This window comes from Orycteropus afer, unplaced genomic scaffold, assembly GCF_000298275.1.
Source record: "Orycteropus afer afer isolate SDZICR_OR568_19922 unplaced genomic scaffold, OryAfe1.0 scaffold00096, whole genome shotgun sequence".
Taxonomy (NCBI): Eukaryota; Metazoa; Chordata; class Mammalia; order Tubulidentata; family Orycteropodidae; genus Orycteropus; species Orycteropus afer.
Genome location: NW_006921683.1, coordinates 10,161,232 through 10,177,770, shown reverse-complemented (window position 1 = coordinate 10,177,770; position 16,539 = coordinate 10,161,232). Strand labels below are relative to the sequence as shown.

Here is a 16,539-nt window from a genome sequence, read left to right as displayed (position 1 = left end):
GGGATATTGAGCTCTAATTTTCTTTTCCTTTTTTTGTTTTTGTGGAGTCATTGCCTGGCTTTGGTGTCACGGCTGTGCTGAATGAACTTGAGAGTATTCTTTCTTTATCTATGCTCCGAAATAGTTTGATTAGTATTGGTGTGGGCTCTTTTCTGAATGTTTGGTAGTATTCTCCAGTGAATTCATCTAGGCCAGGGCTTTCTGTTATTGGGATTTTGTTTCATTAGCTCATCAATCTCTTCTTTTATTATGGGCCTGTTCAGTTTTTCTACCTCAATTTGTGTTCATTTAGATAGGGAGTAGGTTTTTAGAAAATTTTCCATTTTGTCTAGGTTTCAAATTGATCAGAATACATTTTTCATAGTATTCTGTTATGATCTATTTTATTTCAATTGGTTCTGTTGTAATGCCATTCATCTCATTTTTATTTGGGCTGTTTGCTTCCTCTCCTGCTTTTCTTTTGTCAATTTGGCCAGTGGTTTGTCAATTTTATTGATCCTTTCAAGGAACCAACTTCTGATCTTGTTGATTCTTTCTATTATTTTTCTGTTCTCTGTTCCATTTACTTCTGCTCTAATCTTTATTATTTCCTTTGTTTTTGTGACTGTGGGCTTCTTTTGCTGCTCTCTTTCTAGTTGTTCATGTTGTAAGGTTAATATTTTGATTTGGGTCCTTTCTTCTTTTTTAGCTTATGCATTTATTGGTCTAAATTGACCTCCAAGCCCTGTTTTTTCTGTGTCCCAAAGGCTTTGGTATGCTGTTTTCATTCTTGTTTAATTCTAGGAATTTTATTAATTTCATGTATTCATTATTTTTATATCTGGAATGATTTCCCATATTTGAGTTCTAGTAAATAGTCATATATATCTTTTATAGTTTTTACACAATTTAATTTTTTTTTCATTTAATTCTTTAATCCATTAAAATTCCTATAGAGTTACATTGTCAATAACACTTAAAATAGAAATTTCAGTCACTGATATCCCTATCTGTCTTCCCTATTACACTGGAAGTTCCTTGAACCAAGAGGAAATTCTTACTCAGTTTTGTATTTCATGGAATTTGGCACAATGTTTTGCTGTAGAAGCAATTGAACAAGGACTATAAATATTAAAATAATTTGATTACCCATGTGATACACTTACTTTTTAAAGTTCTTTGAGTCTAAGACCTGATTTTGTAATTTTTTTTTGGTTTTTGCCTGCTTTAGTCCAAAGTCATCACTATTTACTGTGAATCTGTTCACAAAGCCACCATCATCTCCCAAGAGGATGTCATCTCGGCATAGCTGGTCTGGCAGGGGCACAACACAAACACAGAGGAGGCAATGATCCATGGGCTTTATAATAAAATAGTTTTCCTGGAAACAGAAAGATATTTTTAATGTGTTACTATCTTGCCTTACTTAATACAGTCCTTATAATTTGATATTAAAAGTTTCATTTTCTTTACTTTCTCTTTTCATATACTCCCACAGTGATAAAGGAACTTAAAAAATAGTAAAGTTAATCAATTAAAATTTAATGAACTAGTACTGTGAGCCCCATAGTGTATTTTTAGATGCTGTATGGTGAAAGGATTAGGGTACCTAAATAAGAAAATTGCTTCCTGTTCTCAATGACCTAAAAGTTTACTTGGAGGCAAATTTAATGTCTGAGAAATAATACAATTTGGTATCTTATTTAGGCTTGGCCTACCCTATCTCAGTGGCATAAACAATTAAATGCTGAACTACTAGCTGAAATATTGGTTGTTTGAATCCATCCAGAGAGAGATGCCTTGGAAGAAAGGCCTGGAGATCTGTTTCTGAAAGATCACAGACTAGAAAACCCTATAGAGCACAGTTCTACTCTGCACACATGGTGTTACCATAAGCTACCATGAGTTGGAATTGATCTGATGCAACTAGAAACAGCACCTTATCTCAGAAAGGATACAATATGCATATAAAATTAAAGAAGGTAATAATAATAAAATAGGGACAAAAATCTGAACAGAGAAAATACAAATAAAGAAAAGATAAATAAAGCTAGTGACACATAAAGGAAGAGATGTAGTACATCAAAAAGTTATTAGAGGAAAGGGTTTACCTTGAAGCTTCTTAGCTACCTCAGCTGGAAAGGACACATAATGAGTTCTGTGACTTTTAGGTGATGTCTTTTCTTTAAGGTAAAAACAAGAAAGTAGCTCAGAAGAAGTACAGCCACTTCTTTCAGACAAGAGAAAATTTTCATCAGGTTCCCTTAAGGAAGAAACAATAACATTGTTCACTGTTAACACAGTGAACAATGTCATTAAGGACAGTCTTATAGTAAATTCTGGAATCAGTGCGCCATTGGAGGAAGGCAGTTATGAAGACTGCTTGAAGGCAAGGTACCTAAAAAAGAGAATACTGATGAATGAGTATGATTCATGCTGTGGAGATTGGTGGATCCTAATCAGAAATGTAGACTGAATGGAATTCTTGAAAAGGAGTCATGAAAAAAGTGTTATTTTCTTTGATATTGACAGACATATAGAGAAAACTGCTGTTGTTGTTGTTGTTGTTATGTGTCATCGAGTCGGACCCGACTCATAGCGACCCCTCCTTGGGTTTCTAAGGAAGTATCACTACAGAAGTAGATTGCCCAACCTTCCTTCCAAGGAGTAGGTGGGTTTGAACTGCCAGCCTTCTGGTTAGCAGTCAAGTGCCTTAGGCACTATGATAGGATTTTTAATGGATTAGATGTGGGGTGGTGGTAATGGTGTTAAAGAGAAGGCAAAGAAAGGAAGCCAAGATGTCTTCTCAGTTTTTGATGTGATTTATTGGGTAGATTGTGATACATTGGAAGAGAAATAGTTATGAAGAAGGGAAAGACTGTGATCAATCAAGAGTTCAATTCTAGACATGTTGAACAAGACAGAGTTTCTGTTTGTTTAGAGCTACCACTCTAAACAGTCTCCTCTACCAAATTTTAATGTACTATATCTCAAAATTTAAATGAAAAATAATTTTAAATAATGAGAAATGCACTTAAGGAAATAATAGAATTTTGTTATACAGAATGACTAAAGAGGCTGATTTAGATCTCATGGTCAGAGGAGGGCACAATGAAGAGGTGACCTTTCATTTGGTATCTGAATTAGGTGAGAGGAAAATTGAGAGGAGGCTAAGAGAGAAGGCCTGCAAGGAAAGGTTAATATCCAATGATAGAGAGAGAAGGCTATAGACCCATGTCCCATATAGAGGCAGAGGGGATGGGTCAAATGTAGATCATTTCATTTTCACAGAAAAAAAGGAAGGAAAGAAGGAAGCAATCAAAGCAGTAGAGGTGCATTTCTGATTAAATTTGTAGATGAGAGGACTGGAAGACAAGCCTGACACAGAGTTTTCTCGGGAAAATAGGGACAAAGCTGTCTGCTGAGAGGAATAGGGCCTGCGATGAGTAACGAAGGTTTGGAATACTTGAGAGGAATGGAAAAGCAATCTGGTAAGAACAAGAAAGAGATTGAGGGAAGTCACTGAAAGCTCAGCTGAGTTTGCAGACCCTGATGTTTTCAAACCTGATGCCAAATTTTGAGGTTTCTTGTTTTTCTCTAGCAATGCTTAGCTACTGTGAAGGACTAAAGATTTGAAGTATAGAGATTTAAGAGAATGGAGGGTGAGGATGACCTTAGCCTAGATGATCCACCCATGAGTAAGAAAAAGAAAAGAGTGAGTGGGACTGAAGATTAGAAGAAGATGGCTTCAAGGAACTAGAGGCTCCTATGGGATCAAAAAACAAGAAAAGCACAAGAAAGCTACAAGGAAGAGGAATTATAATCAAAGTAAAGGACATTGGAGTTTAGGGTTTGAGAAGTTAATAAAATCGTGGCTATACCCATATGAGTTAGCAAAACACCACAAAATGAAGTACACTAAGCAACAAACTGCCTTCTTTAAAATCAACCTGGCATCACTATTTGTTTATAATAGTGTGGATAAAGAAAATAAGAAGTTTACTTTTTCACTGAAGCTAGGCACAAGTAAAACAGCAAGAAAAGTTAAATTATTCCTTAATCCCCCAAAGTTTAGTGATCTCGCCTCTCTCTGAGACCATATTGCACTTCCTGTTCTTCACTGCATAATTTATAGTATTACATGTTATGTCTACTCATGAGATCCTTCAAGGTTGAGTTTTGTTTGAGTCTTGTTAATGTATCTTCTACTTGTCTGCAATTGTTCAATAAATACATAGATTAATTCAATGATAATATCTGAGCCATGGAAGGGATTAACATTAACAACTGCCCTATTAAAATTTTTCCACCAGAATTAGGCACTTAATGTTAGTAATTTTCTTACCAAATAAAGCTGGACTGGAGGAAAAGACCTTGAACTTGATAATATAAGCATAGCCAGAAATATACTTGAAATCAGAGAAGGGTATAAAAGAGGAAAGGAATTAGCCTCTTTCACTCAAAACATAAATAAATAAATAAAACAAAACAACTAATTAAAACATACACTAAATTGAAAAAAAAAACATTTTTATTTAGACTCAAAATACCAATGCTGAATTTAATCTAAGTGTTTATTTAGCTAAACTCTCTAATTCCATACATGAGGTAACTGATGTTCAAAGAAAAATATTAATTACTCGAATCCTACCATTTTGAAAAGAAAATCCCATTTTTTGAATATTTCTTTTGGCATAGTACCTGGCTATTCCCTTGAGCTTTATAATCCCAGACAATAATGGTCCTTTCTGTAGTGGCAACAATACGTTTCAGTTGTGAGAGATAGTCACATCCAGTAATCCAGGAGGTATCCTGATAGAAAAGCATAGAATTATTGTGTGGGGGGAGTGCAGGGTGGGTAATGTGCTTCATTCTATCATATGGTAATGGTTACCAAAGAGTAGGTTATTTTTGTTAAAATATCTATCTTGTTCCTTTATTTACAGAGGAGCCTCACAATGCATCCCCTTTGATGTCTTGAGAAAAGGCAGTCATCTTTTTCCCTTTCACCTTCATTCTGAATTTATCAGTATCCTCAATTGGAGAATGACTCAACCGTGGCTGTAGCTTCTCCCTAGAAAAGCACGACAATTGGCAAAGCATTTGTCTTTGTGCACTATTCACTCCTATTAGGATACTTCTTCACATGGGCACAGGAAGACTAGATCTGAGACAATGATTAAGTAAGTTCTCTGGCCCTGTCCCAATGCCTAAAACTTACATCTGGAAAAGATCTTATTATCATCTGGTCAATGATCAAGTTGAGGCCAAAGAGTTTGTCTTGCATCTTATCCAGTCACTATGCTGGCAGAGATAGAGTATCAACAACACACCACGCAACACTAGCAATAGTTCCCATTTACCTAGTGTCAGCTGTGCCAGAACTGCTACATGCATTTCAGGCATGTCCTTGAATCTTCTTTACAGAATCTTTTGTAAATCTCAGGAATTATAACAGGTTTTTTTTTTTTTTTTTCCAGTTTAAGAAATGGAAGACCTTCTTTGCCAAGTAGCTTCACTTTCTCCTTTGGACCTCAAGGAATTCAATACACGCAAAGAGGGTGAAGAAGTCAAGCATTTGCCCATTGCTTAAAGCCATAGTAGGGTTCTGAAAGCATGTCATCGTGGTTTTATGACATCTACCTTAAGATTACTTTACCAATTAGCAATCTGGACCACATAACTCAAAATTACACTACAATTTTTTATGTTGTTTTCACCTTTAAAATAAAATGTTTTCCAATTATTTCCATTGGTTGCTTCCCTTTTGTTCTCACAATGTGGGTTGTGTTCTTTTTTTTAACATTCCTCAGTAGTAGGTGCCTGGAAAAACTTAGAAGTTTATAAGTGGAAGTTGCCAGAGAGTAACCATTTGCAAACAATTCTCTGCCATCAGTTTAATGTCAGAAAGTAAGACCTGGGCCTTCTTTGCTGTTGCTCATGGCTTAGTTTTGATCCTAGTCAATAAACATAAATATTTACCATCATGAAAACATCTTATTTTCAAAGCCGATTGAGGCACTTCATTGAGATTTTGATTAGTTACTGAAGTTGTTATTAGATGCCCTGAAGTTGAATCCATACCACAGCAAACTTATATATAACAGAAAAAATGCTGCCAGGTCCTACGCCATCCTCATATTTGTTGCTATGTTTGGGCTCATTGTTGCAACCACTGTGTCAATCATTGAGGAACTTCTTTTTTGCTAACCCTCTACTTTACCAAGCATGATGTCCTTCCCTAGGGACTAATATGTCCTAATAAAATCGAAAGTAATGAGTCTTGTTATTCTCATTTCTAAGGAGCATTCTACCTGGACTTCTTCCAAGACAGAATTGTTTGGTTTTTTATTGTCCATGTCAATTCAATATTTTTCATCAATACTTTAATTCAAAGGCATCAGTTCTCCTTCAATCTTCCTTATTCATTGTCCAGCTTTTACATGTATATAAGATGATTGAAAATACCATGGCTTGGGTCAGGAACATGTTAGTACTCAAAGTGAAATCTTTGCTTTACTTTAAAGAGGTGGTTTTGTAGCAGATTTGCCAAATGCAATATGTCATTTGATTTCTTGACTCTGCTTACCTGGTGTTGATTGTGGATCCAAGTAAAATGAAATCCTTGACAACATCAGTCTTTTCTCTGTTTATCATGATGCTGCTCATTGGTCCAGTTGTGCAGTTTTTGTTGTTTGTTTGTTTTTATGTTGAGGAGTAATCCATACTGAAGGCATGTCTTTGATCTCCATCAGAAATGCCTCATGTCCTCTTTGCTTTTAGTAAGCAAGATTACATTACCTGCTTATTGCAAGTTGTTACTGATTTTTCCTCCAATCCTGAGGCCACCTTCTTCCTCATATAGTCCAGCTTCTTGGATTATTTTTTTCACATAAGCATGGTGAAAGGATACAATCATAATGCACCCTTTCCCAATTTTAACCTACATTATATCTGCTAAGAGCATCCCAGAAGGTGAACTGGGCATGGGGGGATTTCAGAGCAGCACTAAGGGAGGCCCAGAAGGTGAGCCAGGTGCAGGGTTTAGAGGAGGTTTAAGAGTGGCCAGGGAGTAAGCAGAGCAGTTTGGAACAACTAAAGGAGATGAACTTGTCTGTCAGTTTGTCATCCTGTGGTGGCTTACGTGTTGCTATGAGGCTGGAGACTATGCCATTGGTCTTGCAAAGGCCAGCAAGGTTACCCATGGTGGACAAGTATCTACAGATCTTCTAGACTAGGACAGACTTGGAAGAAGGAAGAGGCCATCCACTTCTCAAAGAATTGGCCAATGAACCTTATGAATAGCAGTGAAACACTGTCTGATATATTGCTGGAAAACTACGAATAGTCCAGAAACATTGTCTGATATAGTGCTGGAAGATGAGCCTCTAAGGTCGGAAGGCACTCAAAATACAACTAGGGAAGAGCTGCCTTCTCAAAGTAGAGCTGACCTTCATGATATCGATGGAGTAAAGCTTTTGGGATTTCCAATTACTAATATGGCATGACTCAAAATGAGAAGAAACATCTGCAAATATCCATTAATAATTGAACATGGTACTTATGACATATGAATCTAGGAAAATTGGAAATTGTAAAAAATAAAATGGAACTCATGAAGAACAATATTGTAGGCATTAGTGAGCTGAAATGGACTGGTTTTGGCCATTTTGAATCAGACAACTATATGATATACTGTGCTGGGAGTGACAAATTCAAGAGGAATGGCATGGTATTCATCACCACAAAGAATGTTTCAAGATCTGTCCTGACCTACAGTGCTGTCAATGATAGGATAATACCCATATGCCTACAAGGAAGAACAGTTAATGCTACTATTATTCAAATTTACACACCAACCACCAAAGCCAAAGATGAGGAAATTGAAGATTTTTACCAACTTCTGCATTCTGAAATTGACTGAACATGCAATTAAGATGTGTTGATTATCACTGGTGATTGGAATGCAAAAGTTGGAAACAAAGAAGAATCACTAGTAGTTGGAAAATATGGCCTTGGTGATAGGAATAGCTCTGGAGAACACATGATAGAATTTTGCAAAACCAATGACTTATTCATTGCAAATATCTTTTTTCAACACAAATGGCAGCTATACAGGTGGACTTCACTAGATGGAATACACAGGAATCAGATCGACTATATCCATTGAAAGAGGCAGTGGAGAAGCTACTATCTTCAGCCAAAACAAGGCCAGGAGGTAATTGTGCAACAGACCATCAACAAGTCCACGAAAGTGAAAATATGACATTGATTATATCTCTCCTGAATTTAGAGATCATCTAAAGAATGGATTTGATTCACTAAACACCAATGACTGAAAACCAGAGGAATTGTGGGATGACATCAAGAACATCATCCATGAAGAAAGCAAAAGGTCATTAAAAACACAGGAAAGTAAGAAAAGACCAAAATGGATGTCAGAAGAGATTCTGAAACTTGCCCTTGAATGGAGAGTAGCTAAAGCAAATGAAGAAATGACAAGATAAAAGAGCTGAACAGAAGATTTCAAAGAGCAGCTTGAGAAGACAAAGCCAATTATTATAATGAAATGTGCAAAAACCTGGAGTTAGAAAACCAAAAGGGAAGAATATGCTTGGCATTTCTTAAGCTGAAGGAGCTGAAGAAAATATTTAACCTTGAGCTGCAATACTGAAAGATTCTATGAGCAAAATACTGAATGATGCAGGAAACATCAAAAGAAGATGGAAGGAATACACAGAGTCACTGTACCGAAAAGAATTGGTTGATGTTCATTCATTTCAGGAGATAGCATATGATCAAGAACCAATGGTATTGAAGGAAGAAGTCAAGGCTGCACTGAAAGAATCAGTGAAAAACAAGGCTCCATGAACTGACTGAATACCCATTGAGATGTTTCAAAAACGGATGCCACGCTGGAGGCATTCACTCAGTTATGCCAAGAGATTTGGAAGATAGATACCTGGAAGACATTGATATTTGTACCCATTCCATGGAGTGCTAAAAGAACTAACAAATCTATCCTGACAGAAGTGCATCTGGAATCCTCCTTGGAAGAGAAATGGCTAAACTTTGTCTCACCTACTTTGGTCATGTTGGCAGAAGGAATCATTCCCTGGAGAAGGATATCATGCTTGGTAAAGTGGAAGGTCAACGAAAAAGGGGAAGGTAGTCGACAAGATTGATTGACACAGTGGTTGCAATGATGGGCTCAGGTATAGCAAGGATCGTGAGGATGGCCCAGGACCAGGCAATGTTTTGTTCTGTTGTACATAAGGTTGCTATGAGTCAGAGATGACTCGATGTAACAACAACAACAATATACACCCCTTGTCCTGTTCAAACAACTGCTCTCTTGGTCTATGTACATATTCCTTATGAGCAAAATTAAGTGTTCTGGCATTCCAATTCTTCACAATGTTATCCATAATTTGTTATGATCCACACAGTTAAGTGCTTTTGTATACTCAACAGAACTTAGGTAAACATCTTTCTAGTATTCTTTGTTTTCACCAAGATCCATTCTGACATCAGCAATGATTTCCTTTGTTTCATATTCTCTTCTAAATCCAGCTTGAATTCCCAGCAGTTCCCTGTTGAAGTGCTGCAACTGTTTTTGAGCTATCTTCAGCAAAAATTTTTCCTTGTGTGTGATATTAATGATATTGTTAAATAATTTCTACATTCTGTTGGATGACCTTTCTTTGGAATGGGCACATATATGGATCTCTTCCAGTTCATTGGGCTGGTAGCTGTCTTCTAAATTTCTTGGCACAGGCAAGTGAGAGCTTCCAGAATTGCATTAGTTTGCGAAGCATCTCAATTGGTATTCTGACAATTCCTGGAGCCTCTTTTTTCGCCAATGGTATCAGTGCAGCTTTGAGTTCTTCCTTGAATAACATCAGTTCTTTATTATATGCTACTTCTGAAACCAAGTATTTTTGGTTCAGTGACTCTATGTATTCTTCCATCTTCTTTTGATGCTTGCTGTGTGTTCAATTTTTTACCCATAGAATCCTTCAATATTGCAACTCAAGACTTCAATTTTGTCTTCAATTCTGTCAGCTTGAGAAATCCCAAAAGCATTCTTCCCTTTTGGTTTTCTAACTCCAGGTATTTGCATATTTCATTATAATACTTTACTTTGTTCTCTCCAGTTATGCTTTGAGGAGCTATCTCCGTAACCATGACTTTAACAACTTAAATAAGCATGTTTTAAATGTACTTACTGTAACGTTGGTGCTGGTCTGAACTTTCATCTACAAACAAAGGAAGAGAATTATAAACTTAATTGGCACTGCAATTAAAAATTAGAATGCAAATTCTAAAATAATACACTATCTTCTTAGTTTACTTTCACTTGTCAATTCTACCTTCCATGAATATCCTTCCTCTGTAGTAAAATTCATGGTTTGCTTTGGCAGTACTTACACTTCCATGACTTGTCTTTAAGCATTGACTGTGATGTGAGTCTTACCTACTTGTTACTAATCCTTTTGTTCTTTGTATTTGCAAGCTATCTCACATAATTTAGTTATTCATTACAATATTTGATACCAAAAGATGAAAATGCAAAATAATAATAGCTATGGCAAGAGCACTTAAAAGAATGCTAAGTAGATAAATATGAATATAGATTGATGTAGAGAAATAGTATGCATTGTCTCATTTGAAAATTATCTCCATATGTTACTAAAAGACTCATAACATTCTATACCATGGACTTCCTATTTTATTCACTGAATATCTATTTTGTGAATATTATTTCTTGGGTGCTATGTTAGTTGAGGATCATAGATTTGTTCCACACAGAGAGCTAGTATGTATATGAGAAGAACTCTTATCACCTTGAGGCAAGGTCATTACTTCCAAGGTAAAGGCAAGTGGTTTAAATATCAAAGACTCAGTTTCTTTTGCATGTTCAAAAGGTCTTGGGAAATGTCTGGGAAATGGCTTCCCAGAAGGAATGGATTATGTGAAAGGGGGAAAAAGTCGAACAGAGGGATCACTAAAACTGTTAGTCATGGCCACTCACAGACTGTCTTTCATCTGAAGGTTCAGAAAGGCTTATTTCTAGATGAGAAAAATAAAATGCTGTGAGGAAATTGGTGCGCACAGAACACCTGTGGTTTCCTGATCTCTCTCTCAGTCCCCAACTTTAGTGAATGTCACATGTTTAAAGTCTTCATACTTTTTCTAAAAACGTGATAGTCCTTATAGATAGTTTCTGAATTTTTAAAATCTAACCTTTGATGCCAAGAAAACCCACCAAAAGTTCTAAAGAGCAACATGAAAATCTCTAATGTATTTATTGTATGTTAGCGATAGAGCCTAAGTTATGGATTAGCCTATTATGAGGTACTTTGAGTTAGCAATGGGTTTTAATAAATTTTTCCTGTGAACTAACTTGCCAAATTACATTTCTCCCAGAATGTGTCATCCTATTTATAAGGTATACAATACTCAAAATTACTTTTATTCCTTGTGTATCAAATCTTAAAATAATTTTTAACTAATCTTTGTCTCCAGTTACATTATCTTATAAGAAACAGACGTGTGTGTCTGTGTGCTTGTGAGTACACTTGTGTGCACCTGTAAGCAAGTGTGCATGTGTGTGTTTGTGAGTATGAAGTACCTCTGGAAATATGGTAATACCACCTAGTTTATTTCACATAATCCTGAACTATTTCATTATGAAGATCATTATTTTTCTTCTCATATTATTCTTTATATACCATCTTAGTTCTGCTTTTTAGGAAATAAAGTTAAAAAATAAGAAGGAGTGAAATAATGCACTAAGACAAAAATATTTAAATGAGATAAACTCATTTTCACATCATTTGTTCATAATAATAGCAATTGCGAACATTTACTGAGTGCTTCCAATGATTCTATAGAGCTCTGGTGGCAGGGTAAGGCATTTGGCTGCTAATCAGAAGGTCTGTGGTTCAAATCCACCAGCTGCTCTGTGGGAGGAAGCTGAGACAATCTACTTCTGTAAAGATTTACAGCTTTGGAAATCCAATGGGGGTAACTATGAGTTGGAATCAACTTGATGGCAGTGAGTTGTTGTGTTTGGTTGGTTGGTTTTGCAATGATATTAAGTACTTTATATGTATTAACTCATTTAAACATCACTCTTTTCTTGTGAAAGAGCTCTAGGGGTGCAGTAGCTAAGGAATTCAGCTGCTAACCAAAAGGCCAGGGATTCAAAACCACCAGCTGCTCCTCAGGAGAAAAATGAGGAAGTCTGCTTTAGTAAGGGTTTTTTGTGGTTGTTATTGTTAGGTGCTGTCAAGTCAGCTCCAACAACCTTATGTACAACAGAATGAAACACTGCCCAGTTATGCGCCATCCACACAATTCTTGCTATACTTTGAGCACATCATTGCAGCCACGGTGTCAATCCATACTTTTTTTTTTTTTTTTTTAATTGTGCTTTAGGTGCAAATTTACAGAGCAGAATTTGTTTTACATTCAACATTTTGTGTACACTTGGTTTCACTCCCCAATTACCATCCCCAACCCTAACCCACTCTCCTCTCCCTTCCCAGTAACTGCCCTCCCTGCCCTTCTTAGCTATGCACTCCTGTCTGTCCAGGTTTTCCTCCATGTGACTATTCCCCTCTGGTGCTCCATGACTGATTGTTCCAAAGGATGTATCTCCGTAGAGTAGTTGGGTGCATCGCCCTGGGTTGGGTGTTCTGCATGTAAGTCTTATTTACTATTAGGCTGAGAGCCAGTCCTTGGGAGTGAGTTTTATCCCAGGCCTGAAGTATATCCCAGGGCCATAGTCTTGGGGGTCGCACCAGACTCCATCCAACCAGTAATTCTGGCCATTATTGGGTTTTTGGATTTTGTTCCACATTTTTCCTCCCACTCTATCCAGGATCTCCAATTTTGATCCCTTTCCAAGTGGCTGGCACCATCTAGTTCTTCTGGATTTGAGGTTCATCATGTCCCAGGGCTGATTGTTTCCAAATGCTCTTGGTTTTCTTCACTCTTCTTCTCTTCTGATGATAGGGAACCTTTAGCTGCATTTTAGATAGCCACTCGAAAGCTTTTAAGACCCCAGTCGCTACTCACCAAAGTAGGTTGTAGAACAAGATTTTTATGTATTATGTTGTGCCAACTGAGTCTGGTGTCCCTTAATACTATAGTCCTGATTCAGCAGATCTGGTGGATCTCTTTCCCACAGTGTCTGGCTGTCTAGGAGGGATTGCTCTATGTCTTCTGTTGCTTCTGTAATGAATGCGGGTATTTTGTATCACTAGTATCTGGTAGCATAGTGGCTAAGACACTTGCCTGCTAACCAGACGGCTGGCGGTTCAAACCCACCAGCCACTCCTCGGAAGGAAGGTTGGGCAATCCTACTTCCGTAGTGATACTGCCTCGGAAACCCAAGGAGGGGTTGCTATGAGTCAGGTTTGACTCGACGGCACATAACAACAACAACAAAAGTATTGTGCAAGATTAGCCTCAGCTGAATCTATCTTTTGTCTAGAGTATAATCCTGTTCACTGACCCCCACCTGATCTTCTCAGTTGTCTATGTGTTTATCTGTAGCTTGTGTTTGGTGTTAATGACAATGACGTATTGTGGATATACTATTAGCCTCTGTTGTCTATCTATATCTTATGTGCATAATTTGGTGTCTTCCCTTTCTCCAATGTTATCATGCTGTTCACAGACTCTTTCCATACCATCCCTCGCCTTACCCAACTCAGCGTGTGGCCCCCAACTAGTTCCAAATTATACCCTCTCATTCCCTACCATTGTCTGTAACCTACAAAATGTATTCTCTTCCCTAAGCAAACCCTTCCTTGACTTTTTACAGTAATGGGCTCATCAATATTTGTCCTTCTGTGATTTATTTCACTCAGCATAATGTTTTCCAGGCTCATCCACGTTATGAGATGATTCGCATATCCTTCATTGTTTTTTAATATAGCATAGTATCCCACTGTGTGAATGTACCATAGTTTGGTTATCCATTCATCTGTTGATGGGCATTTAGGTTATTTCCATCTCTTTACTAAAGTGAATTTTACTGCAATGAACATGGGTGTGCATATGTCTGTTCATGTCCTGTCTCTCACTTCTTTAGGATATATTCCTATTAATGGAATTACTCATTCAAATGGTATTTCTATTTTCAGTTTTTTAAGGAAATGCCATAACATTTGCCACAATGGTCAGGATGTATTATTTTTTTATATGTTGTTGGATTCTATTGGCTAGGATATTGTTGAAGATTTTTGCATCTATATTCATGAGGGATATTGTTCTGTGTTGTTGTTGTTGTTAGGTGCCGTTGAGTCATTTCCGACTCATAGTGACCCCATGCACAGCAGAATGAAACACCACCTGATCGTGCGCCAGCTCCGTGATCCTTGATATACTTGAGCCCATTGTTGGAGCCACTGTGTCAAACCATCTCGTTGAAGGCCTTCCCCTCTTTCATCGACCCTCCACCTTACCAAGCATGACATCCTTCTCCAGGGAATGGTCCCTTCTGACAAGTGTTCCGTTTTAGTGGTGCTTTTCTCTGCTTTTGATATCAGTGTTATGCTTGCTTCATAAAATGAGTTTGGGAGTATTCTGTCTTTTTCTGTGTTCTGGAATAGCTTGAGTAGTATACATGTCAGTTCTTCCCTGAATGTTTGGTAAAATTCTCCAGTGAAGCCATCAGGGCCAGGACTTTTTCTTATGGGAAGTATTTTATGACTTGTTCAATTTCTTCCTTTGTTATGGGTCTGTTCAAGTATTCTGTCTCCAATTGGGAATAATTTAGGTAGGTCTTGTGTTTCTAGAAACATGTCCATCTCTTCTAGGTTCTTGAATCTTTTGGAGTACAGTTCTTCATAATACTCTGTCAGTACCTTTCTTATTTCAGTTGGCTCTGTTGTAATGTCACTCTTTTCGTTTCTTCTTTTTTTTTAATTGTGCTTTATATGCAAGTTTACAGAGCAAAGTTTGTTTTACATTCAACATTACATTTAGTTTCACTCCCCATTTACCATCCCCAACCTTAATCCAATCTCCTCCCCTCCCTGTCCAGTAACCCTCCTCACCCCCTGCCTCTCACAGTTATGCACTCCTGTGTGTCCTGCATTTCCTCCGTGGGAATGTTGCCCCTCTGGTGCCCCATGGTTGATCGCTCCAAGGGATGCATTTCCACAGAGTACGTGTGTGTGTCACCTTGGTTTGAGTGATTTTCTTATACATCTTGTTTACTATTGGGCTGAGAGCCAGCCCCTGGGAGTGAGTTTTATTCCAGGCCCAGAATGTATCCCTGGACCACAGTATTGGGGGTCTCACTCAGCTCCATCTGACCACTAATTCTGGTCATTATTGAGTTTTTGGATTTTTTTACACGTTTTTCCTTCCACTCCATCCAGGATCTCCAGATTTGATCCTTTCCTGAGTGGTTGGCATTGGTAGCCGGGCACCATCTAGTTCTTCTGGTCTCGAGGACCATCATGTCTTAGGGCTGATTGCTTCCAAATGCTCTTGTTTTTTTACACTCTTCTTCACTTCTGATAATAGGAGACCATTAGCTGTATCTTAGATGGACGTTTGAAAGCTTTTAAGATCTCAGTTACTACTCAGCGATGTAGGATGAGGAACAAGACTTTTATGTATTTTGTTGTGCCAATTGAGTCTGGTGTCCCCCAGTACTATTAGTTCTGAGTTGGTAGATCTGTTGGATCTCTCTCCCACAGTGTCTGGCTGTCTGTGAGGGATTACCTATGTCTATCTTCTGTTGTTTCTGTAAGAATTGCGGTTATTTTGTATCACTGGTATCTGCGCAAGATTAGCCTCCACTGAATCTATCCTTGGTCTAGAATATAAACCTGTTCACTGACCCCCATCTGATCCTCTCAGATATTTATGTGTTTATCTGTAGCCTGGTGTTTGGTGGTAATGGTAATGCACTATTGTGGATATACTGATTAGTATCGTTTGCCTATATATTATGTGTATAACTTACTGTCCTCCCTTTTCCTAATGTTATCATGGTGGTCACAGACTCTTTCCTTACCATCCCTCCCATTACCAATGTCAGTGTGTGGGCCCCAACTGGCCCAAAATTAATCCCTCCCCTCCCATCCCCACCCCGGTAATCTACAAAGTGTGTTCCCTTTCTCAAGAAAACCCTTCTTTGTCTTTTTTGCAGTAATGGGGTCATATAGCATTTGTCCTTCTGCAATTGACTTATTTCACTCAGTGTAATGTCCTCCAGGCTCATCCATGTTGTGAGATGATTTGCGTATCCTTCATGTTCTTTAATGTAGCATAGTATTCCATTGTGTGAATGTACCATAATTTGGTTATCCACTCATCCATTGATGGGCATTTAGGTGGTTTCCATCTCTTTGCTATAATGAATTGTGCTGCAATGAACATAGGTGTGCATATGTCTGTTCATGCACTGCCTCTCACTTCTGTAGGATATATTCCTAGTAATGGAATTGCTGTGTCACATGATATTTCTATTTTCAATTTTTTAAGGAAACATCATACTGTTTGCCACAATAGTTGTACCATTTTACAGAT

At 37.6% G+C, this 16,539-nt stretch overlaps 1 protein-coding gene across 1 annotated transcript in view; it reads right to left on the bottom strand.

Annotated features, from left to right (window-relative positions):
* Nucleotides 1-16,539, bottom strand: part of WDR64 (WD repeat domain 64) — a 363,829-nt gene that overhangs the window by 297,989 nt on the left and 49,301 nt on the right. The window contains exons 5-7 of the mRNA XM_042781201.1: nucleotides 10,209-10,238; nucleotides 4,681-4,791; nucleotides 1,146-1,360 (exon numbers count right to left, since the gene is read on the bottom strand). Of these exons, the coding sequence (XP_042637135.1) occupies nucleotides 1,146-1,360; nucleotides 4,681-4,791; nucleotides 10,209-10,238 (356 nt within the window). The remainder of the gene's footprint in view (nucleotides 1-1,145; nucleotides 1,361-4,680; nucleotides 4,792-10,208; nucleotides 10,239-16,539) is intronic.